General features: G+C 35.4%; 1 protein-coding gene across 1 annotated transcript; it reads right to left on the reverse strand.

The window, feature by feature from the left end:
- On the reverse strand, positions 1-26,796 carry LOC109434146 (selection and upkeep of intraepithelial T-cells protein 8-like). Its single transcript, XM_088791126.1, has 8 exons — positions 26,497-26,796; positions 25,263-25,343; positions 18,669-19,016; positions 18,036-18,317; positions 14,236-14,367; positions 10,790-10,897; positions 1,555-1,677; positions 1-230 (listed from the first exon to the last, which is right to left on the reverse strand). Exons 2-8 carry the CDS (start codon positions 25,339-25,341, stop codon positions 142-144), a joined length of 1,161 nt encoding a protein of 386 aa, XP_088647252.1. The 5' UTR covers positions 25,342-25,343; positions 26,497-26,796; the 3' UTR covers positions 1-141.
- Between the last annotated feature and the right edge of the window lie 91 nt (positions 26,797-26,887).

Below are 26,887 nucleotides of genomic sequence, written 5' to 3' on the forward strand. Positions count from 1 at the left end.
TAGCATATTGGTTTAAATAGACATCCAAATATATGTACAGGTTGTGGTTGGTTGATATGCCTTTTACTTATGAAACTATAAGTTCAGCTTCTATAACATTTTATTTTCTTGCAACATTTATTTAAGAACTTGGATCATTTGTTACATAGTGCTTTCTGTCTCTACATTTTGCTGATTGTATCTCCGTAAACTTCTTTCATATGTGAGTATTCTTCTCTTACTTATATGTCCTACAAATTGGAGAAAAGATAGGTTTAATCAGATTCAGGGTTTCTTCCTTCATTTTTTCCTTCCTTCCCTCCTTCCTTCCTTCCAGAAACATGTCATAGATAGCATTTTCTTATTACTTCTAGAATAATCTCTGGCTGTCTCATTCTCTGTGATATTAGCAGCCACTGATGTTCAATGATTAGGTTTTTAATATTTTCCATATTACATTATTTAAATAGTCATTATATTGACAACCATTATAACACTATGCATTTATTTTTTAATTAACATTTCATTGATTAAAATTATTTTACTTATTTCTTATATATTCATTATTCATCTGATTTTTATACTAATTTCTATTTGAAATTTTTTTCTTAATTTTTATATAGTCTATGATAGTGGTGAATTCTGTAAGTCCTTGACTACTTTTGGTTCTTACTTGTAAGAAATTATTTGGAATAGTTAAAATTGTGGGCCCAAAACACACTTACCCCTTAGAATCCCATATATATATTTCTTGTTTCTCCTAACATCTAGCTATATACACAAGATATTCACTATGTATCTAATACTATGTTCATTTAAGAAAATTCTATCAAGAAAGCAATGGACTCATGATTTTGTAAATTGAAATCTACTTACAAGAAGTTTTTATAGGAAAATTATACGTCTAAGGACTTGTTGGTCCTCATTTATATCAGAAACAAAGTTTTGGCAAAAAGAAAAATCAGAAGAATTTCTAGCTTAATACCTATTACTTGGGATTCCTGGATGAAAAAAAGTGGAGCAATGGTGAAATTCATTAAAGGAGGCAGGGTGAAAAGAGTTAAATGACGTCCAAGTAGAATAAAGTCTTAGTAATTTTCAGTGAATAGAATAATATAAGAGCTAGATAAATTAATCTACGTGGACAACAATGTCACAACATGTACTTGGAAAGACCCACATTGCATTCTTCTTTATGGGTGCTAGAGATACAGATGTGTAAATAAAAATTGACCTACATGCCGCAGGAGGAGAACAACAAATCTGAAATGCATGGCTATGATTCTGTGTTACTACTAGCTGAAGGGCAGACCAGAAGAAGCCTGAAGGCCAGAGCAGAAGCAGAGTCACTATTTGATTGTGTACTTGAGATGCTATAACTTAACCTTAGTATATTAATATATAACTTCACAAAACCAAGTTTGGGATTTATTTTTCTTTCTCTCTGGAAACAGGATGGACCCTGGACTAATAACTAGGAAGAAAGTGGAGCCTTACAGGGAATGTAAGGGAATGAAAATAAATATGTGCTGGAAAAAATGATAGTTAGAATCATGAATAACCATGATCACTTACCTCTTAGTGTCAGGTATAAAACAACGATAAGTGCACAGAAAAATATCATCAGTACAACTACCAATACTGCTATATCGAATATCCAGTCGTTGTACAAGACAAAAAGAGGATCTGAAGTAGAGACTGAGAAAGATATAAAAATTAGGAAATTAGTTGAACTGAGAACTAGGGGGAGAGAATATTCAAGAAGCAACATTTAGTATAACTTTATTGTACTGATAACTTATTCTTTAGAAGTCGTTTTACTACTTAAAGTGGACTAATTCAGTTAACCCTCATAACACCTATATAAAATAGATTGTTTAATATTCTTTTATTTTCTTCTTTATTATCAATTTTGATGTTATAATAGGATGAAATTTAGATGAGTAAAATAGACTTTGTGTTTGGGAGGGCAATGAATCTTTGGGGATGAAACATTGTCATAGGCAGATAGAACCCCCAAAGATATCCATGTCCCAATTTCTGGAATCTATGAATGAGTTACAGCGCATGAAAAATGAGACTTTGCCAATATAATTAAGGTTATGGAGCTTAAACTAGGGAGATAATCCAGGATTATTTAGGTGGGCCAAGTCTAATCATATGAGCCCATAAAAATAGAGACTTTCTCTGGCTGCAGTCAGATATATATGGAAGAAGTCAGAGATTTCAAATGCCGAAAGGGACTTGACCAACCATTGCTGGCAAAGCATAATAGAAAGCATGAGAAGATACCCCAGCAGCCTCTACGAGACCCCCAGCTGATAATCACCTAAGTTTTACAACTACAAGGAACTAACATTTTCCAACAACTTAAATAAATTTGGAAGTAGATGAGTGAAGCTCTGAGTATAATCCATTCTGGGGTAAAATTCCTCTCCATTATGAAAAACTAGATAAAAATTATCTGCTCCTAAAATATAATGGTAAAATAGTTATAGGTATTCCCATTGAAATGTGGAAAAAAGGAGAATAAAAAAAGTAGCCAACACTCCCATGCAAATTCAAAATTCAGCTGGATAAACTCCATTAGATTTCAAGTCCTGAGAACAATCCTCTGTGACTCATGGCTCTGATCTCTGGGGCTCTGGTACCATTCCTGGAATCATTCTTTCATTTTTCATGAAGGCTAGTACACGGTAGTAGGCTGAATAATGGAACCCCAAAATATTCAAGATCTAATCTATGGAAGTAAACGTGGTACCTCATATGGTAAAAGTATTTGTGGATGTTATTAAGTTAAGGATCTTGAGATGGAGAAATTACCCTGGATTATCTCAGTGGGCCTAACGCAATCACAAGTACCTTTATTAGAGGGAGGCAGAAATTTATTTTATATGCAGGGAAAAAAAGTGGATTTGAAGACACATCATCAAATCATGAAGCCCTCTGCAAGACTGAATACTATGGTCATTGATCCTTTCAAGACTTCAGCAAAATTTGTCCAAACACACCCTTGGTTTTCTTTACAGAGCACTTTCCAGGCAGTGAATCTCCTAATTTTAGCACATTTTACAATCTGGATTGCTGAGAACTTCCCACATTATCAGGTCCTGGTCTCTTTTTGTTGTTCCATCAATCTTTTTCCTATCACATTTTACTAAAAGTGGCAAGAAGAAAACAGACCATATCTTCAAACCTTTGATTAGAAATCTCATCTAAATATACAATTTTATCACTTACAAGTTGTGATTTCCACACAACTGTAGGACACAATTCAGCTCACTATTTTGCTATTTTATAACAATGATCTTTTTTTCTTCTAATTTCCAATAATATGCTCCTCATTTCCTTCTGAGACTATACCATAGCACCTTTAATGTCCACATTTCTACCAACAGTATCTTTATAATGATTTAGATATTTTCTAAGGTGATATAGATTTTCTCTACTATGCTCTTCACTTCCTTCTGAGCCCTCACCAGCCGTGCCTTTAAACCCCATATTTCTACTAACTGTCTAGTTAAGGCGATCTAGGCTTTTAAAATTATGCTTCTTGAAATATTTCCAGCCTCTGTCATTACCCAATTCCAAAGCTATTTTCACATTTAAAAATATTTGTTACAAACACACAATGGGATTTATAGATGATGTAATACAGAATTGTACAACTGAAATCTATGTAATTTTGCTAACAATTGTCACCCCAATAAATTTAAAAAATAAATTAAAAAATATATTTGTTACAGTAGCACTCTACTTCCATGTACCGAAATTTGCATTATTTATTATACCTTTTGTTGCTCTAATAAATCACCACAAATTTGTTGGCTTAAAGTAGCATGCATTAATTTTATTAGTTATGAAGATCAGAAGTCCAGAGTCAGTTTCACTAAGCTAAAATTAAGGTTTTGGCAGTCCTGCATTCTTTCTGGAGGCTCTAAGGAATAGACCATTTTCTTGCTTTTTCCAGCTTTTAAAGGCTGCCTACATTCCTTGACTCATAGCCACCTTCTCCGTCTTCAAAGCTCATCACTCCCAACTCCACTTCTTTCCTTACATCTTCACTATCTGACTCTGATTCTCCCATCTCCCACTTATAAGGACATTATGATCGTAGTGACCAACCCACACAATCCAGTATAATCTCTTATTTCAAGATTCTTAACTTAATCTTGTCCATAAATTCCCCTTACCAAGTCCTGGGGACTACAAAGTCCTGGCTCCTCTTCAGGATCCATTATTCCACCTACCAGACATAATTATTGTAATACCCAGGACAAATACTAAGAAAAACTCCCAAAAAATATAAAACTAGTAAACGAAACATGATACAACAGGAAATATCTATTTAACAAAAAGAAGGCAATAATTAAGGAAGAGAAGACCAAAAAAAAAAAAAAAAAAAAAAAAAAAAGACATAGAAAACAAATAAAATCATGGCAGATATAAACACTATCCTATTAGTAATTATATTAAAGGTAAATAGAGTAAATGTTCCAAGGAAAAGGTAGAAGTTTTTCTACCTTCTGCAATATTTGCAGAATTGATAAAAAAAAAAAAAAAGAAAATTCAGTTCAAATATATGCTGTTTATAAGAGACATATTTTAAATTCAAAGACACAAATAGTTTGAAAGTAAAGGATTGGAAAAGATGACATGCCAATAGTACAAAAAGAAAGTTGGAATAGATGTACTAAAAATGAACAAAAGGAATTTTAATGGGAAAGTTACCCAGGCTAATCTTCTCTGTAGGGTTCTAATTTTAGTATATGTGCTGCCAGAGTGAGCACTGAATTAATATATTCTTTTCTAATCCCAACAAAGAAAAGCTCAGGTTCAGATAGCGTCACATGTAAATTCTACTAAAATTTGTAGAATTAATATTAATCTTTCACAAACGCTTCCAAAAAATAGAAAAGGCAGAATCACTTCCCAAATGATTCATTGAGACCACTTTACTGTTATATCAAAACAATACAAAAATATTATATGAAAAGAAAACTGCAAATCCATATACCTTATGAACACAAAATCTTGAACAAGAAAAAACTATTCCTCAATTAACAAAAGTACATTAGCAAGCCGAATCATGATTATATATAAGAGATTATTTACCATGACCACGTGAGATTTGCCCTGGGAAGGAAAGGATAGTTTAACATCTGAAAATCAATGTAATACAATGAATAAAGGACAAAACAACATGATCATATCAACAGATGCCAACAAAGCATCTGAGACAACAGAACACCTTTTCATGATAAAACAATCAGCAAGTCAGGAACTGAACAGAACTTTAAGCCATCTATAAAAATGCCTATAGGTAACATCAAACTATATGGTAAAAAAGTTAATGCTTCCCCCTTATGATCAGGAACAATACAAGGATGTCTGCTTTTACTACTAATATTCAGTGTTGCACTGGATTTCCTAGTCAGGATAATTAGGCAAGAATAAGAGATAATTCTATTCATAATTTTTTGAGGAACCTCCACACTGCCTTCCATAGCGGCTGCACCAATGTGCATTCCTACCAACAGTGTATGAGATAAAAAGCATGAAAATTGTAAAGGAAAAAGTGGGTCTACCTCAATTCAGATATGATATTGTACATAGAAAATCCTAAGGAATACACACACACACACACACACACACACTATTAGAATAAATAAACAGTGAATAAATAAATTTAGCAAGGTTTTAGGATGCAAGATCAATATATAAGATTCAGTTTTACTTCTATGTTTATCAATGATAAAGATGAATGTGAAATTCAGAAAGCAATTTCACTTGCAATAGCATTAAAAAGGGTAGAGTTCCTAGGAATAAAATGAATGACAAACTCCTCAGACTTGTGCACTGTAAATTATAAAACACTGTTGAAAGTAATTAAATAAGATATAAATAAATGGAATAACATTCGTGCTCTTTATACTCAAATATTCATAGTAAAATTATTAATAATAGCCAAAATTGGAAAAACCCAAGGTACAATAACTGAAGAATGAATGAACAAAATGTTCTATATTCATGATATAATATTATTAAACAATAAAAAGGAATGAAGAACTGACACATACTAAAACATGAATAGACCATCAAAATGATATTCTAAGTGAAAGAAGACAGTAAAAAAAAGTAAATATTGTATGATTCTATTTGTATTGAATCCTCAGGAAAAAGAAATGAAAGCCAAGATGAGACATCACTACACACACTAAGCTAAAATGAGAGAGACTAATGGAATCAATCATTGGAAAACATAAGGAATAAGTATTTTCTTATGCATTGCCGGTGATGTGCAAAATGGTACTGACACTTCAGCAGTTTCTTATAAAGGTAAACATACACCTAACATATGTTCCAGCTCAACTCCTGGTATTTATTTTTAAAAATTGCTGACCACAAATTTTCCCATCGAGATGGTGAATGGTGAAGTAGGTAATCTCTGGGCTTGCATCTCTCACAACCATATCAAAATCACAACTAAACTACAGAACAATCATCACTGAGAATCACCTGAAATCTAGCTAGATCCTCTAACTAAGGATATACAGAAGAGGCCATGACAGGACTGGTAGGAGGGGTGGAGATGCAGAACAGGCTGGTCTCTATACCCACATGTGGCAGTTAAAAATAGGATGGATATCTCAGCTGCAGAGCTTCCTCCTGAAAAGTGAGGGGTCCCAACCCTACACCAGAAACCCCAACCCAGGATTTCAGTGCCAGGAAGACATGTCCCCACAACTTCTGGCTGTGAAAATCAGTGAATTGTGGATGAATAAGATTAGGATGGCTGCAGTGCCAGGCATTCTTCTTAAAGAGCCTATGCATGAGCTTACTTGCTAATGAACTCACAGACTCTGACCTCCAGCACTGGGGCAGCAGCTTGAAAGGCACCAGGGACATACAGGGAGGAATTGAATTGTCTGGCTTTAGGGCAAGGGCTAAGGGGCACCTTTCTTCTAGACAAATGTGCAAGCAGAAGCCACTGTTTCTTTATTGAGCCCTCCCCACTCCCAGTGTGCAGAGGCAGGTGGCTACCAAATCTGAGTCTCCATAAACCTGCTAACAGCCTTTGCCCAGCATTGGTGATTCCCTGAGACCATGCCCCATCCAACTTGCCAGTCTACCTAAGCCACTTCCAGTATTTTTTCCATACAAACAGCGTGTCTTAGTTCATGCTTGGCTCATGCTAAAATCTCTCAAAGTTTCACAAACCCCAAACAAGCAGCATCTGACCTCAGTGTGCCCTGTATCTCTTCCTAAGCAGCCCCTAGCCCAACACTAGCAGCAGCCAGCCTTGACTTAGCCTCTTCCAGACACCTGCAAGTCTAGTGTGGTTGGAAGACATCTGTGGATTTCTTTGTGGCTCATGCTAGGTGGCCCTGGGTAGGGCACAGACTGCAGCTGAACTTGGCCTGTGGCAGGTCTCCTCCCAGGAGACCCTGGGGCCAGCAAGCCTATGACCATCTTCAGACCACATCAGAGCACCACCAGGCAACTTCCACAGACAACACACTCAAAGGGCAGACTGGTCAGGCACCAGAGCCCAGCTAAAGTGGATCCTGCTCTGTAGGGTCAGTCCCTGTACAATAGCTCCTCCATTGTAGTCACAGCCAATCCTCACAACCAATCAGCCTGAGGGTCAATCTTTCCTATAGATGTACAAAGAGCAACCAAGGCTCAACTACAACAGGAGGGCAAACACAACCCACACAAGGGACACACCTGGAGTACTGCCTCTGGTGACCAGGGAGACTACACCATTGAGTCCCACAAAACATCTGCTACATAAAACCACTCTACTAAGACCAGGAGAAATAGCAGTTCTACCTAATACATAGAAACTAACAAAGGGAGGCAGCCAACATGGGGATACAAAGAAACATGTCCCAAATGAAAGAACAAAACAAAGCTCCAGAAGATAAACTAAACCAAATGGAGACAAGCAATCTACCAGATGCAGAATTCCAAACACTGGTTATAACGATACTCAATGATCTCAGTGAAAACTTCAACAAAGAGATAGGAAACATAAAACTGGAGATACAAAACATAAAAAAGAACCAGTCAGAAATGAAGCATACAATAACTGAAATAAAGAATACATTAGAGGGAATCAACAGTAGATTAGATGAAGCAGAGGTTCGAATCAGCAATTTGGAAGATATGGTAGCAGAAAGGACCCAATCAGAACAGCAAAAAGAGAAAATAATCCGAAAACGTGAAGAGAGTTTAAGCAGCCTCTGAGACAACATCAAGTGTAACAACATTTGCATCATAGGGGTACCAGAAGGAGAAGAGAGAGAGAGCAAGAAATTGAAAACCTATTTGAAGAAATAATGACTGAAAACTGTCCTAACCTGATGAAGGAAATAGACATACAAGCCCACGAAGTGCAGAGAGTCCCAAACAAGATGAACCCAAAGAGGCCCACACCAAGACTCATCATAATCAAAATGCTAAGGTTTAAAGACAAGGAAAGAACATTAAAAGCAGCAAGGAAAAGGCAGTTAGTTACCTATAAGGAAGCTACCATAAAACTGTCAGATGATTTCTCAACAGAAATTTTTCAGGCCAGAAGGACTTGGCACAAAATATTCAAAGTGATGAAGATTACTCTACCCAGCAAAGCTATCATTGAAAATTGAAGGAGAGATAAAAAGCTTCCCAGACAAGAAAAAGCTAAAGGAGTTCATAACCAGCAAATCAGTATTACAAGAAATGTTAAAGGGACTTCTTTAAGAAGAGGAAAAATATATATATTAATAATAAAATGGCAATAACTACATATCTATCAGCAATTATCTTAAATGTACTTGTAATGGATTAAGTGCTCCAGTCAAAAGACCTAGGGTGGCTGAATGGAGGAGAAAACAAAACCCTTACATATGCTGTCCAGAAGAGATTCGCTTTAAATTGAAAGACACACAGAGACTGAAAGTAAAGGGATAGAAAAAGTCATTTCATGAAAATAGAAATGAAAAGAAAATCTGGAGTAGCAATGCTTATACCAGACAAAACAGACTTTAAAACAAAGGCTATAACAAGAGATAAAGAGCCCAGTAACCTCACTTCTGAGTATTTATCCACGGAAACCAAAACGGTATTTTGAAGGGACATGTGCATCTATATGTTCATTGTAGCATTGTTTACATTAGGCAGGATATGGAGGCAACCTGAGTGTCCATCAATAGATGAATGGATAAAGAAGAGGTGGGAGATATATATATGAATATACTCAGCCACAAAAAAAGAATGAAATCTTGCCATCTGAGTGGAGTCAGACAGAGAAATACAAATGCCACATGATTTAACTTACATGTGGAATCTAAATGAACAAACAAAACAGAAATAGACTCATAGATACAGAGAACATGTTGATGGTTGCCAGGTGGAAGGAGGGTTGAGGGGTTGGGTGAAAAGGTAAAGGGATTAAGAATTAAGAAATTGGTAGTTACAAAATAGTCATGGGGATATAAAGTATGGCATAAGGAATATAGTCAATAATATTATAATAACTATGTATAGTATCAAATGGGTACTTATTGGGATGATGATATTGTAAGTTATATAGATGTCTAATCACTATGTTGTACACCTGCAACTAATATAATATTGTATGTCAACTGTAATTAGAAAATTTTAAAAATGTTAAAATAATCAAAAAAATAATTGCTGACCAAAGCTATGTCATCATCAAACTTGAAAGACCCTTTATAATCAGGAAAAATTTATATTTCCATAAAACAGCTCTTGGAATGACTGAATTGAGCTATATCCTGGTCTCTTCGCTTCTCATATTTGCTACTACAGAATCTTCAGGAGTGAGTATTAAGAGCGCATTGAAACGAAGAAATCCAGGGGAAGTTTGGCTCACCTATACCACTTTCTCCCACATTGTATGCAGGTGCTTGATTTGTTTATACAACATTAATTTTCCTTTGGTACTGGAAATTATGGTCTTTTTTATCAATTGGTTTGATAATTTCTGAGGCAGGGTTTTGCAATTTTCCGTAAAGAGTTCAAAATAAAGGCTTATATATGCATGGTTCAAAGCCTATCTAGAATTAGAATGTGAACTGAAGATACAGGAAAAAGTCTGCTGGTAAATACTACACTTCTCTAAAATTCTCTTTTGTGGTTTGAAAACAATGCTTCAAATAAAAGAAAGCATTTTTTTGCCTTGATTAGATGGTAGTTATTCTGTATATACATGTCCCTTGGAAACCTGTAAATAATGAAGAATTGTCAAATGCCAAAATCATCTTTCTGAATATTATTATATTAATCCATCAATTTCCCCTCTAAATGATAGCCACATTTCAGACAATAGGTCCAAAAAAGGATTTCAGTGTTTCATGAGCCTCCTGAAATTACATGCAAACTTAAGCAGCATATGGAAATACTGCAATCAAATGGAAAACATTTATGTTTGACATTATATATTCAATGTAGACTCTATGCCCTTAAATAGCTAAGAAACGTTGACCTAGAGTTATAGATATACACTATCAGTAGACCCAGTAAAGTAAATTAGTGGCTAGACCCAATAATATTTTCTGAAGCCAGAATGTTTCTTTCTCTTGGAAGCAGAAGGAGCTATGTCCGTAAGTGCATCTGAAACCACTGGCAGCAGTCATAGCAGCTTCGCTCCGTGATACTCACAACAGTCTTAGTGTGGGATTTGGTCCTCTGAGATGTCACCCAAACCACTGATCTCCTGGTCCTAACAACTCCCAGAAGACAGATTTCCAGGAAAAAGAGAGCTGCCAAGGGAGAGTCGATAACTACTGACCCCGCTTACCTCTGATCCGGAATGGCATATAAATACAGATCGCAGACCAAAAAAATCCAAGAAACAGTATTTCAGGAATGTTTACGATCAACCGACAAAAGCGGTAACAATTGAACACTAGAACAGAGAAAGTCAGAATTAATAAATGAGAAATACAGGAATTAGGGACATCACTGGCCCAAGGACAATTATCAGAAAATGCACAGCCATTACCCTATGCCCACTCAACCTAGATAAGGCTCAGGATGTGCCTTTAGTTTGCAGGAGGTGGCAGGGTGTGGTATATATTGCCAAAAAAAGGTACACACATTTTAAGAAAGGAAAAAAACTGTATTAATTGTAATACTATATACCGATAACAAAAGATGAATACAAGTCACATTTGACTTCTGCAATTACAAGAGGTGCTCAAAGTGGTTACCATCAGTATCCAGTTATTTCTGATTATGGCAAACTACTGCTTGAGCATAGATAACATCCCTTAAAATACTTATATATTTTTTGGTACCCCGGTACATATATATAGTGCCCAAAAAATGTATACACATTTTAGGAAAGGAAAACACTATTAAAATTGTTATACTCAATATATACCAATAACAAAAGATGAATACAAGTCATGTGTATACATTTTTTGCACCATATATATATACATATATATATATGGTGCATATATATATGGGGTACATATATATGTTAGGGCTAAGAGGAGTTTCCTTTCCTAGTTCTCACCACCTAACCTAGCACAAGATTAATCTAACTGGGGAAACCGGAGAGAGGCCCTAAGAACCTTTATCAGATTTCTGGGGATTCTGAGGACTGGGAGACGGGATGGTTTAGCTGTAGTGACACTGAGTTGGCTGAAAGAAAAATAATTGTCTTGGATCCACAGACTCTGAGCATTCTTACACCTCTTAGTTTTAATCCCTTGTCAAGTGGGGTTATATCTACAATCCAACAGAGTTCATTAAAATGTTTTCCTATATTTTACTAAAATCTGAGGTCTGACAATTAAGTTCACGAACTTCCCACCATGACCTTACATCGGCAGCACTGTACAAACAGCTCGGTGAGGTTGCATAACCTTGGTATATCAGTGTCTCTCAGCTGTGTTCATGTTCCACATGTGGCGGTGTCTTGCTGAGTGGCGTTCATTATTGTTGTTGTATGTTTTTGTGTGCTGTCACAAGAATGTCTGAGTTTGAATTAGAGCAACAAACAAACATTAAATTTCTTGTTAAACTTGGCAAGAGTGGAAATGAAATCAGGGTCATGTTAGTTCAAGTTTATGGGGATAATGCCATGAAAAAAACAGCAGTGTACAAATGGAATAAATGTTTTTCTGACGGGAGAGAACACATCACTGATGAAGAGAGGTCAGAGAAGCCAGTAATGAGCAGAACTGATTAAAACATTGCAAAAATTCATGGACTTGTGTGTCAAAATTGTTGGCTGACTGAGAAGCACAGCAGACCAAGTAAACATCAACAGAGAAACAGGAAAATCTTAACTGAAAATCTTGGCATGAGAAAGGAATGTGCAAAAATGGTCCTGAAGGAGCTCATGAATGAACAAAAGCAAAGGAGAGTCGAAGTTTGCCAAGACCTTCCAGAGAGGCAAAATGGTATTTTTGGCACTGTTATCAATGGTGATGGAAAATGGGTGTACTAATATGACCCTGAAACAAAGCGTCAAAGTGCACAATGGAAATCAGCCATGTCTCCACGACCAAAAACGTCCCGTCAGTCCAAATCAAGAGTTAAAATGATGTTGCTAACTTTTTTGATATCAAAGGGATTATTCATTATGAATTTGCACCAACTGGACAGTTAACCAAGTTTACTATTTGGAAGTTCTGAAAGGCAGCATGAAAAATTTAGATGAAAATGACCTAAACTTTCACCAACAATTCATGGCTCTTACATCACGACAATGCACCATCTCACGTGGCACTGTTTGTAAGGGAGTTTTTAGCCAGTAAACAAATAACTGTATTGGAACACCCTCCCTACTCACCTGATCTGGCCCCCAATGACTTCTTTCTATACCTGAAAATAAAGCAAATATTGAAAGGAAGACATTTAAATGACGTTCAGGACATCAAGGGTAATATGACGACAGCTCTGATGGTCATTCCAGAAAAAGAGTTCCAAAATTGCTTTGAAGGGTGGACTAGGTGCTGGCATCGGTGCATAGATTCCCAAGGGGAGTACTTCGAAGGTGACCATAGTGATACTCAGCAATGAGGTATGTAGTACTTTTTCTAGGATAGGTTCGTGAACTTAATTGCCAGGCCTTATACATATCAATTTGCTCTTTGATTTATATCACCTTCCACCAGAGTAAAATAACCAGAAACAGTGAGACACTTTTTAATGAAACCCAGTTGGAATAAAAGTATGATCTCAAGTCTTTAAAAGACTTTCCTGCTAAGACAGAGAAAAGCTATTGATTTAGATATAATTATTAGATGTCAGGTGTTAATAGATTTAATTTTCCAAACTATGGAACAGGATGGCTCATGAGTTAATAACCTCCTCAACCATTAATATATACAAGCAGAAACCTGAAACTAAATACCAAAGAGAAGCGTAAGGTTAGAGCATGCGAGTTGGAGCTAAATGGACCTGCACTTTAAATTGGCTTTGCCACTTACAAGCTATGTGAGCCGTGACATCCTCATCTATTACATGGTGACAATAGTAGCACTGCCTTTTAGGGTTGACTCAGATAAGTTCTGTAAAATTATTATCACCAGGTCTAATATAAGGTAGGCACGTAAGTGTAGCACCAGGTTTTATGGATCAGGTAGGAAAATGGGCACCATGGGTTGCAACTTCTCCTGCCTCATCTCCATTAAATTGTCTACTCATCTCCAGATTTACATCCCCCACCTAGAAGTGTACTCAACTATAGATGATCTATTTTGTTTGCTCAGAAGTTGAGAAAAGAGTCATTCTTTAAAATGTTCCATGTCCTTGTACCTGATGGGTCACTGAATCATTCGGTGATACTTTTATTCAGAATTGTGATATAGTTTAGCCATAAAACCAGATGGAATAGTCTGATTGTAAAGGACTCCCTGGTTTACATACCTGTCTCTTTTCACATTAATTTTATTCAAGCCCTTGAATGGAGGTAATGTCTTGAAAATTTATGGCAATCTGTGTATTTCCTACTTCATTTTGCTTGAATAGGCTTGCTCAAGAGAGAAAGCACTCCTTTGGGGGTACAGAAGTAACTGTGGACCTGATCAGCTCAGGCGACATCTGCAGTGATCTCAGACCTCAAACCACATTGGGGAAGCTCATAATTGAGGGGTGTGAAGTTCAATACCTCTAAAGTAAGAAACAAACCCTAAATCTTCTTATGTAAGGCTTGGCATTGGTTGACAAATGTCAAACAGTTTTGTACAAACATCCCATGTGACTTACGCATCGCATTAACAGTGATACCATTAATGATTCCATCCTCGTTGCAGCGGTTACCTCTTTTTTTGAAATACAGCCAGAAAAGGAATAAAATCATCACCAATAGAAGTGAAACTGAAGCTATCGCCCAACCATTGTATGGGTTCAACATGGCATCTGAAAAAAAGCACAGTGCAATTTGAATATCAATAAACCCACAACATGGAGCACCATTGGATTAGGAATTGTACTGCAAGTAAAGCAGGATTCTCCTTCAGGTCCTGCACTTTCTTCACATTTTGTGTTTAGATCAGGGGCTAAAGATGAGTGGAGCTGTTTCAGTGGCTAGTACAGAGTTTGGGATTGAAGTCGTTTGGGGGATAGAACTTACATTGAGGCTACAGTGGATTGTAAGAAATTTCTCTTTTGTCTCTTATTAATATTCCAGTACAAATGCTTCCTGATTATGAAGGAAATAATCAAGCAGAACCCCAGACACCATAACTCATGCTGGTAGTTGAGCAGCTCAATGGCTGTAAGACAGCCTCAGAATGGTCTCTAGTGAGCTCTCAGGGTGTAAAGATAATGGAGACAGATCTTTATTTTCTTTCATGATATGCATTTTTTGATAAGGTCTCTCTAGTATAGTATATTCCTTTTAAAATGTTTGTTTTTTAATTTTTAGCATTTAACTTCCTACCCATATGATATTTATTTCTATATATAGTTCTAGGTATAAGTCTTTTTTTTCCAGACGTATAGTCAATTATCCCAATACCATATAGGAACTTTTTCGTCTTTTTCTTAATGCATTAAAATTCATACTTTACAACTTGATATACATTGCTTCCTTATGATTTAGCTCTCTTCTCTTTCTACCCTTTCTAATTTTTATTATTGATACAATGGCCTAGTCCTGCGACAAAATAATATTCTATGGTCAGGAATTACTAGAAATTATTTAACTCCTCTCATGTTCATAATCATTTTATTATTTAAACACACTCCAGAAAACAATTATTTGAAGGTTTAAAACAAGTTGGATAAAGTAATTTTGAAGTTAGTATGGAAGAATGAATATGTATAAATGGCAGAAAAAAAGTTAAAAAGAAAAATAAGGAGAAAGAATTCCTTTAACAAATAAAAAAACTAACTACAATAAAATGATTATATTGATTTTGGATTATTTTTATCTTCATGGAGGTAAATTCAAAATTTAGTACTCCTCCACAAATATTTATATCCTTGTGAGTTCTTTTAGACAGAGTGCATATTGTTTTTCAGATATGTTCTGTATCTGCCTGTGACTATGTATTTTGTGGCTAATGTTAAGCATACACAATTTTCCCCCAGATTGTCCTTTGGGATTTTACCTCTGATTATTATATCCCTATTCTAGTCCATAATTAAGAATATATCTTAATTATGGTTGCATAATTGACTCTACCATATATTTGGTACTTCTGAATGTTAGCAACATTTTTTTGGATAGGTTTTTTAAAAAAACAAACTTTACCATGCAATGGTTTTGCAGATTTGATGTTTACTTTATGTTATTTTTAAATCTGCATTAATATTTATGAATTGGATAAAACTCTGAGAGCTTTACTTATTACATAGGATGTGAAAAATTATAGCAATATTGCTCATATAGTCCATGAAAACCTTTTTTTCCAAAATGTATTATTACATAATCCAATTTTAAATACTATTCATTTAATTACATCTGATATGGCTCTTTTTCTCAAACATTGTGCTTATAGCCTATTCCAATTTGTATCCTACTTGAAATAATTGAATTTATCTATATAATCCTTATAAACTTGCATAAGAAACAACTATATTTACTGAAACTATAAGAAACATTAGAAAGATTAAAAAGAGTTTCTAATGTAAATTACCTTTTATCATTGATAAAAGAGTGAGATCAAAATAAACACTTCTAAATATTGTTTTTTGCCTGCTGTGTTTGTTTTCTTCCTACCTCTCTCCCTACTCCTTCTCAGATACTTTGCAGGTTTCTCTTAATCATCTAAAGGACATCTAAAAGGTGAATGCTAGAAAATTCAGTTCTAGGATTCTTTGTTGTTGGTTTTTTCCCCTGTTCTTATTCCTTTTGTGATTTTGTCCAGTTTCACAGTTGTAAATATTCTTCTTAGGTTGAAGACATTCACATTATGTCTCAAGCCTAGTCTCCTCCACAAAATTTTAAACTCTTATATCTAAGTCCTAGTCAAAATTTTCACTTGCAAGTCTTATATGTATGGTCCTATCTCTAAGATAGGCTCATCTCACAAACTTACCCATCATCTCAGTAGACGAAAACTTATCTTTCATGACTCAGGCTCTTAACCTTGGAATCATTCTTTATTCCTCCCTTTCTCTTTCATCACATATTCATCCATCAATAAATTCCATCAGCATTACATTTAAAATATACATAGAATCTTACCAATTCTTACCATCTTTTCTGCTATACCTATTTCCCAGATCATCGTTATAAACTCCTATCTAGTCAGGGTAACATTCTTTTTTCCTTTTTTCCTTCTCCAATCCATGTTTGAATACTCCAAGAAAACTGGAGAGAATTTTTACAAGAAAAAGTTATGCCCTCAATCAGGCTAGAAAGAGATTCCCTGAAGTGACATCTGAAGACACAACACTTCTCCTGTAATCAACCTTGATTTCTCTGCAGAGGTGTTAGCTAAATGTATCTTTGTCACACATAGGACATAGCCTTTTTCTGTCTGGCCTTTGATGTCCACCCACCGTGCTTCTGAGGAGTGACATATTGACCAATAATCAGGAAACCTGTGCTTTACTTCCATATTTTACTTACTCTTGGTTTGACTGGCTTTTCTCAATATCTGTCTACCTATAAATGGCCACAATAATCCCTCCATACTAAATTTTCAGGAAGTTTTAAAGACAGTGTTAGTAGTGAATACTACATGATTGTAGGCAAAGATTTTTGCTTCTACTGATACATTTGAGAGTCACAAAAACCCATGAAGCATGGTTATACTCATTTCTAAGATGAGAAAACTTAGTCAGGAAGGTAAATGACATCTTTTAAGTCACTGAGCTAAAAACTTGTTAAGCTTACACATGAATACTGTGAATGAAAAGGGGATCTGTAATAAATCAGTGACCAAAACTAACCTCAAAGGGTGAGCTGATCATAAAGTTCCAACTGGGCAGGTCATGGTGGGGAGTCATGCCTCAGGCCTATAACTAATTTAGTAAAATACTTGTCTTTACCTTAAGCAAGCCCTGCCCATTGCTCTTGTGCATCTAGATTAACACACCTGTGAAATGCCAGAGTAATTCTCTTTTTCAGGCCCCTATTCTGGGAAACCACCCTCAAGGGAGTACATCATTTTGTTAAGTATCCTGTAGTCTAATCACAGAGATTTCCCTGTCTTGTTTTCTCCCTCCTTCATGTAATCTTTCTTATGTTTCCTCCTTAATTTCAAACATATAAAAATAATGGCAAAACTGACATTCTTGGGAGCATTTGAGATATTGCTTCCTGGCATGTCCTCAGTTTGGCTCAAATAAGCTCTTATAAAAATTCTCTACAGGTTTGGACATTCTTGTGTTGACAATATTATGAGGGTCTAATGAGATAATGGCTTCTAAGTACCTTTAAAGCTATAATGTGTATTTCAGTTATGGGTTGTCACTATTCTTCTAAATTTTTATTCTAAAGCCCTCATCTCAGTACCTGACAACATCTGTAGTACCACAATTCATAACAATTATAAAGCTTTTTAATATTAATTATCTCATTAATTTTCTCTTTATGTTGCTTTATTGACAACCAAACCCTGCCAAACACTCACCAGCCATGATGATATTTGTCTGTTTCCCTTCACCTATTAGAGGGTTGAGAATGTAGCAAGTCACATTGCCCTGTGATTTGTTTCTGAGGAGAAGAGTCATCTTCATGTGGAATAATCCAGCTCCATCCTTTGAATAGGATTTGGATGAATGTGGAACTACTTCTCCCTTGTTGTCTCTCCACTCCATCTGGGGCTGTGGGAACCAGCCTCCTGAGTTACATTCCACCATGAATCCAATAGTGACAGAAGGGTAAACATAGATCTGCATCTCTACGCCCAATGCTGGATAAATGAGACAGAAAACAAGACTGTTATTGTATTGAGGTTGAATTGAAAGTTGAAAGGAAAAGAGTCTCATTAATCTTGTATTCTGCAGTATAAGAAGGGGTAATACTCAAGTCAACATCCAAGCAACAAGTTAGACTATCGCTGGTCACTCAGCACTATCTATTCACTGCATAGTATATTTTTCAGTAGATATATGTGGTTTTCTCACTATTTTTAATACTTGAAATACTCTATAAAATATAAAAAAGACAAGAAATAAAAAGAAAAAATGGATACATTTTCCACATATTTAAGCTCATGGAATCACGAGGCCATTGGCATGCAGTGTTCCACCATAAAACTTACCTGCCACACTCAGGTTCATGCCGGCCACATCACTGAAGTCACTATCCTTAAATGAACACTGGTATGGTCCATTATCAGAAACACTGATATTATGCAGTCTGAGAGTCACTTTGCCCTCCCCAATGGCCTCTGCCACAAACTCTGTGCGATCCACATATTCTGGGGCAGCTTCTCCATTCACTTCATGGCCACCTCTGTACAGGTGAACAAGCTTGGACTGGTTACCCTTGAACCAGCCCACCTCCATGTGTTTTGCACTTAGTGGTGGGGATAACTGGCAGCTAAGCTCAGCCTGTCCTCCTACTGTAGCCATGAAGTGTCCAGTGGACGTGGTCACTGTCCACTTTTCTGTAGAGAAAGACAGAAAAATAGGATAAATTTGAGGACAACAACATCTTTGTTGCTACACATTGAAGGACTCACTGTATTCTTCCCATCTGACCTAACCATTCTAAATACCTAGCTCTGACTATATCTATTTAAATCAATATTTTATTTTTTGAAAAGACCAATGTTACTACGTTATTCTCTATAACATATACTTACTTGGGTTCCGGGAACTTGGCAGAGCAGAAAGCGTAAGAATCTGACTCCCTACTTAGACAACAATTTCATTGGCAGAATCTGCCTGACGTAAGCATTTTGTAATTCTGGAATCTATTGAAGGCCTTTAACTTCTAGAGGAAAGCTTGGATGGTAAATTGTATTAATTTTGGTCAGTTTTAGCTCATATCACAGTAGCAGCTACCCATCCCCCACCCTCAGCCCCATGACAGGCAGCTGTGAAACTACACCTGGAGCTATTTTCACATAGCTTTTGGGAGCCAGGTTAGGCAAAAAGGACTCTGTCCTTCAAATATTGTGGCTCTCTGCTGTGACTGCTGTTTGCTGCTTCCAATCACAGAGACTGGAAGGCACAGAAGCAAGTAGACATTTTTCTTGTACCTTCTCCTATTTTCTTTCAAGCCCCTCCCTTCTACCTGAATCCAGGGAATTGAAAGGATCAGTATCCTTTCATTCAACCCTTTATTTTTCTTTTTGCCATTTATGGGAGCCAGACACTAAACATTAGAACATTCAAAAGAAAGTGCATATATGGGGTAAATGAGAAAGTGACCACACATGCCCAGGAAAATATTTGGAATAATGATGGCTGAAAACTTCCCAAATATGATGAAAGATGACTATAAACATCTATGGAGGTCGACAAACTCTAAGTTTGATGAACTCAAAGAGAACCACATCTAGACACTTTATAGCCAAACTTTCAAAAGACAAAGACAAAGAGTCAATCTTGCGAGCAGCAAGAAAGAACCAACTCATCACGTATGAGGGATTATAAACACATTTCTCATCAGAACTTTGGAAGCCAGATGGCAATGGGATGATATATTCAAAATGCTAAAATGAAAAGAAAAAAAAACACCAAACTATATTAACCAAGAACCATATATTAACCAAGAACCAGCAAAGTTATCTAGAAGTGAGGGAGAAATTAAGACATTCCCAGATAAAAAAAATCTGAGGGAGTTTGTAACTCCTGGATCTGCCCTACAAAAAATACTCAAGATTGTTACAGTAACTTGAAGTTGTATGAAGAAATAAAGTACCCAGTAAAAGTAAATACATGAACAATTAAAAAAGCTATTATTACTACAACAATAGTTTCTAACTTCACTTTTTGTCTTCTATGTGATTTAAGAGTCTAATACATTAAAAAAAACACAATTATTAGTCTAACAGCTAGCATTATTGTAACTTTGGTTTATAGGTCCACATTTTATATTGTATAATATAAGAAACTAATGTATTTAAAATAATTATTAGTTTATGTTTTAGGGCACACATGTATAAAAATGTAATTTTTTTTAAGGTTGAATAGTTAAATTATTATTTTTTTTTATTAGTTTCAGGTGCACAAGACAAAGCAAAACTTAGACGTTTATCATTTATATCCCTCACACTGCGTGAACCCCCCTCCCCCATCCACTATCCCTCTGTACGTTCCCCAAATTAATTTTCAAAACCGTGAAATAAGTCAGACAGAGAAAGACAAATACCATATGATCTCACTTATATGCGGAATCTGAAGAAAAGAATAAGTGAATGAACTAATCAGAGACAGTTTTGGAAACATGGAGAAAAACTGAGGGTTGCTAGAGGGGCGGGGGGGTGGGGATAAGGGGAAGGTGAGAGGTTTAGAAGATAGTCAGTAAAAATGTAATTTTGTAACATGAGCAAGTAAAAGGGACAGGTACAGAGAACCTACAGAAACAGAGTTTTTGTATGTTATTCAAGTTAAGTTGTTATATATTCAAATTAGAGCGTTATAATTTTAGGATGTTAAATGCAATCCCCCATGATAACCACAAAGAAAGTAGCTATAGAATATATTTTTTAAAAGGAAAAGAGAAAGGAATTTAAACATTTCAATATAGAAATCAACTAGAAACAACAAAAAAAGTAATGAAGAAAATGAGGAATAATAAAGTTATAAGGCATACAAAAAATAACAAAATGACAAAAGTAAGTCATTACTTTAAATGTAAATGGATAAAATTATCCACTCAACAGACAGAGTAGGCAGAATGGATAAAAACACATCATCCAACCATATGCTACCTCACTTTAGATCCAAACAGTCAAATAAATTGAAAGTGAAAGGATGGAAAAAGATAACCCAGGCAAGAGGAAAAAATGGTGATGATTGCACAACATTATGAATATATTCAATATTACTGAGCTGTATACTTTAAAGATAGTTAATGCTGTTATGTGTATTTTACCACAATAAAAATTTATACTTGATAGAAAATAAAACCACACATAGTAAAATGGATAAAAACAAAGAACAAGGGCAATAAACAGAAAACAGGAATATATATATTAGATATTAATCCAATTATATCAATAATCACTTTACATGTCAGTGGTCTAACTACACCAATTAAAAGACAGATTGTCAGAGTGTTTCCCAAAACAAAACCCAATGATATGTTGTCTACAAGAAACCCACTTTCAATATAAAGAGTTTCAGATTTACAAGAGGAAAAATGTGACATATACAAAACAAGGAATGTTATTCAGTCTTAAGAAGGAATGAAATCATGTCATATGCTACAACATGAATGAATCTGGAAGATAATAAATTAAATACATGAGTCACAGAAGGACAAATACTGCGTAATTCCACTTAAATGATGTATCTAAGGACATAGTCAACTTCTAGGAGCAGAGACTAGAATCATAGTTTCCTATGGTTGAAAGAAGAGAAAAATGGGGAATAGTTTTTCAATAGGTATTTTTAAAAATAGCACTATATTGCTTTATGGGTAATGCAAATACCTTAAAATAACCAAGAATTCCTAGTATCTCTCTCCAATTTCTTGCATCATCGTCATTTACTTCACTTATACATAAACTATAATCATTGATTACATTGTTGCTGTTATTATTTTGAACAAAATATTACCTTTAGATTAATTAAAAATAAAAAAACAAAAGTTTTAATGTTGCCTTCATGTCTTCCTTACCTATTGCTTTTGTTTTTAATGGAGATCTGATTTTCTGACCTCTATCATTTTCCTCCTCTATAAAGAACTTGTTTTAACATTTCTTGAAAGCTCTGTAAGTGAACTGTTTTTTGGGGGTTCTTTTGTCCGGCTTCTTTCAAGATTTTTCCTTTTCTTTAGTTTTCTGCAGTTTTAATATGATGTCTCAATTTAGTTTTTTAGTATTTATTCTGCTTTGTGTTCTCTAAGCTTCCTGGATCTATGGTTTGGTACCTGACACTAATTTACATTACTTCAGGAAAATTCTCAGTCATTATTATTTCACGTATTCTTTTCTATTTTTTTTCTCCTTCTCTTCTCCTCTCCTCTCCTCTCCTCTCCTCTCCTCTCCTCTCCTCTCCTCTCCTCTCCTCTCCTCTCCTCTCCTCTCCTCTCCTCTCCTCTCCTCTCCTCTCCTCTCCTCTCCTCTCCTCTCCTCTCTCTCTCTCTCTCTATATATATATATATATATTTTTTTTTTTTAATTTTTTTTTTAAGAAGGTCGCAGCTCATAGTGGCCCATGTGGGGATCAAACCGGCAATGATGGTGTTATCAGCACCACACTCTAACCAACTGAGCTAATCGGCCACCTGTTCTACTTCTAATATTACCATTATATCCATATCATACTTTTTGTAGTTGTCCCACAGCTCTTGGATTTTTCTTTTCTTTTCTTTTTAAACTTCTTTTCTATTTTCAGTTTTGGAAGTTTTTATTGGTATATCCTTACACTCGGATATTCTTTCCTTATTCATGTCTCATCTGCTAATGAGCCCATGAAAGGTATTCTTCATTGCTATCACAGTGTTTTTGATTTCTATAATTTTTTAATTCTTTCTTAGAATTTACATTCCTCTACTTACATTGCCCATCTGTTCTTGCATGTTGCCTACTTTTTCCATTAGGATATATATATATATATATATATATATATATATATATATTTTTTTTTTTTTTTTTTTTAATTAATGTTTATTGGGGTGACAATTGTTAGTAAAGTTACATAGGTTTCAGGTGTACAATTCTGAATACATCATCTAGTATATATCACATTGTGTGTTCACTACCCAGAGTCAGTACTCTTTCCATCACCATATATTTGATCCCTTTTACCCTCATCTACCATGCCCCTCCCTCCTTTACCTCTGGTATAACCACAAAACTATTGTCTGTGTCTGTGAGTTTTTGTTTCTTCATTTGTTTGTCTTGTTTCTTTGTTGTTTTCAGTTTTATATACCACATATCAGTGAAATCATATGGTTCTCTACTTTTTCTGACTTATTTCGCTTAGCATAATAATCTCAGGATCCATCCGTGTTGTTGCAAATGGCATTATTTCATCATTTTTTATGGCAGAATAGTATTCCATTGTATATATATATCACATCTTCTTTATCCAATCATCTACTGAAGGACATTTTACTTGTTTCCATGTCATGGCCACCATAAATAAAGTTACAATGAACATAGTAGCATATATATCTTTATGGATAAATGTTTTCAGATTTTTTGGGTAGATACCCAAGAGAGGGATTGCTGAGTCAATGGTAATTCTATTCTTAATTTTCTGAGGAATCTTCACAGGGCCTTCCATAGCAGCTGCACCAATCTACATTTCCACCAACAGTGTATGAGGGTTCCTTTTTCTCCACAGCCTCTCCAACACTTGTTATTATTTGTCTTGTTAAGATTGCCATTCTAACTAGTGTGAGCTAATATCTCATTGTGGTTTTTATTTGCATTTCCCTGACAGTTAGTTATGTTGAGCATTTTTTAATATGTCTATTGGCTATCTGTATGTCCTCTTTGGAGAAACGTCTGTTCATGTCCTTTGTCCATTTTTTAATTGTATTGTTTGTTTTTTTGATGTTGAGTTGTATGAGTTCCTTATATATTTTGAATATTAGCCCTTTATCAGAGGCATTGTTTGAAAAAATCTCCTATTCGGTTGGTTGCCTCTTTATTTTGTCAATGGTTTCGTTTGCAGTGCAGAAGCCTTTTAGTTTGATATAGTCCCATTCATTTATTTTAGCTTTTACTTCCCTTGCCTTTGAAGTCAAATTCATAAAATCCTCTTTGAACCCAAGGTCCTTAATTTTAATACCTATGTTTTCTTCTAGGTAGTTTATTGTTTCAGGTCTTATGTAGAGCCCTTATTATATTAATCATAGTTATTTTAAATTCCCAATTTGATCATTCCAAAACTCTTGCCATATCAAAGTCAGGTTTTGATGTTTGCTCTATCCATTTAAACTGTATTTTTCTGCCTTTTAGTATGCCTGACAATTTTTTTTGAAATCCAAACATGATGGATTGAATAGAAGGAACTCTTGTTGGAGGCTTTTTAGTGATGTGCTAGTAGATGTAGGGGGAGGGGAGGTATTCCGTAGTCCTGTGATTAGATATCAGTCTTTTAGTGAGCCTATATCCTTGACTGTGAAGTTCATAAGTGCATCTCAGTTTTTTTTCCCTCTTAGGTGGGCTGGAGTTAAATATTTCCCTATTCCTTCTTCAGTCAATCTGACAAAACATCAATAGGTTAGGTGCTGGTAAAATAGTCTCTCTTGATGGCAGACCTTGTTAAAACAGCATATTTCAAAATGGGTACTCTTCCCCATCTCCTGTCTAAAACATGAGTGGATTCTTTTCTCCAATATTCATATATGACAACCTAGGAAAGATCCTGGAGGCAAAACTGACAAAAGTAAGTTATCCCATGACTGCCCCTCTCGGAGTTTTAACTCTTAGGCTGGTCCACACTGAGCCTCCAGTAATTCAGTAATTACAGTTTCGATCTTCTACCCTGGTATTGGTTCTCATAGAGGTTTCTGGTCTGGGAGGTTGTGAGTCTCTAACTCTCCGCTTGACTAACTCTCCCATATGGAGGGACAGAAGTTTGTCCTATGACCTTACTTCTCTGTTGGAGTTGTTGATTTTCTTTTTTTTTCCAGCTCTTTTACTTGCTGTTAAGATGAACACTAGGAGTCTGTCCTCAGTTTGTTCCATACCTGTGACTCAGTAAGAAAAAGTAGTTGTTCTTACCTGACATGGATGTCATCACTTGTAGGAAAAGAAAGCTCACACAGTACCCAGAAAAAGAAGATGATTTAGGCTTCATCATGCCTGGAAAGAGGACAAGAAGAAAATCATAGACTATGAGGTATTGGGTAGGAATTGTCAAGATACACAAAATTAAATTAAGAACAGGAAAAGGGACAACCTTGAGACTCTCCTTTTAGAATATAAGTCTTCTCTGTGCTCAATAAAATGACCATATTCCCTTAAAGTGTTCTGATGAGAAGAGGCCTTCTCAGTCCCTCTCTCTCACTAATTCCCATTCTGCTATTTCTCTCTCTTTCACTTTGAGACCTAACTTACTAAATGAACATTTCCTCCAGCAGTTTTAACAAATGGAAGAGAAAAATATTCTCAGTGAATGAATTGGGGGAGGAAAGAAAAAATGACAAGCACAAAAGCATGAATGCCTAAATGTGCATGGTAAAGTAAGGAAAGTATATTTTGAATTCATGCCCTTGAAAAATTAAGATGAGAGAGAACAAATTGTGGTGGAACTAAAAAAGCTTGTTAACAATTTCGTATGTTATTTATAACAAAAGAGAAAAGCTGCTGAAATATTAATTGGACATCCTGTGTTTTATCTGGCAGCCATACTCAAACTCATCATAGTCACAAATGGGAGTTGAATCACAGAATCAGTAAGTAATAAATAAATAAAAAATAACAACAAAAAAGTGGTTGAAACACTATATGTCTTAAAGGGAAATGTAGGACTTTATTCAAATCATAGCCATGTACTAAAGCAATGAGTCAAAATCTGAAGGAAGAAATTCCTTTGGTCCTGGACACTAACAAAATCTATCCACTATTAAAGAGAGGGAGAGAGAAAGAGAGAGAGAGGCTTATTTGGCCTATATAAAGCCAATGTGAAAAAAATTTAAAGTAATGGTGCTTTACATTTTATTATTTTACACATCTGACAAATATGACAAACAATTATCAGCATCATTGGCCCATTAAACTATTCATATCCCAGTGTGTGGAGGAGGTAGGTTGGCATACCACCCAGAAAAGCAGATTACAAATTCCAAATAGATGTAGTAATATCGAAATGACTCATAGTGAGTCTGGTGTCTCCCTGCTGGACCGTTCCTATTCATTATCATTAACTTAAACCTTGACTCTATGAAAGAGAAATACTCATTTTTAAAAGCAAGCTATAAGAGAAATAAAAGCATATGTCCATATTAAGACTTACATGCAAGTGTTAATAGTGGCTTTATTTGTAGTAGTCAATAATTGGAAGTCACTCAAAATGTTATCTATGATGAATGGACAAGCAAGTTCTGGTATATCCGTAGATGTAACATACTCAGCAATAAAAAAGAATGATGATATACTCTGGTTTCTTTTCAAATCGTGTGAAAAGAATGAACCATTTTTACACACGTGTGAATCCTAAAAGGATTGTGCTGTGTTAAAGAAGTCAGACAAAAAAAATTGTTTATAGTATGTGATTTCATGAATATAAAATTCTACAAAATGCAAATCATCCCTATAAAAGTAGACCAGTGGTAGCCTGAAGACGGGAAAACGGAGAGAAGGGAACAATTACAAAAGTGCATGACTTTTCCATCACTTTTGGGAAT

The sequence above is a fragment of the Rhinolophus sinicus genome, chromosome 14, assembly GCF_057876585.1.
Source record: "Rhinolophus sinicus isolate RSI-liver-muscle chromosome 14, RSI-T2T, whole genome shotgun sequence".
NCBI lineage: Eukaryota > Metazoa > Chordata > Mammalia > Chiroptera > Rhinolophidae > Rhinolophus > Rhinolophus sinicus.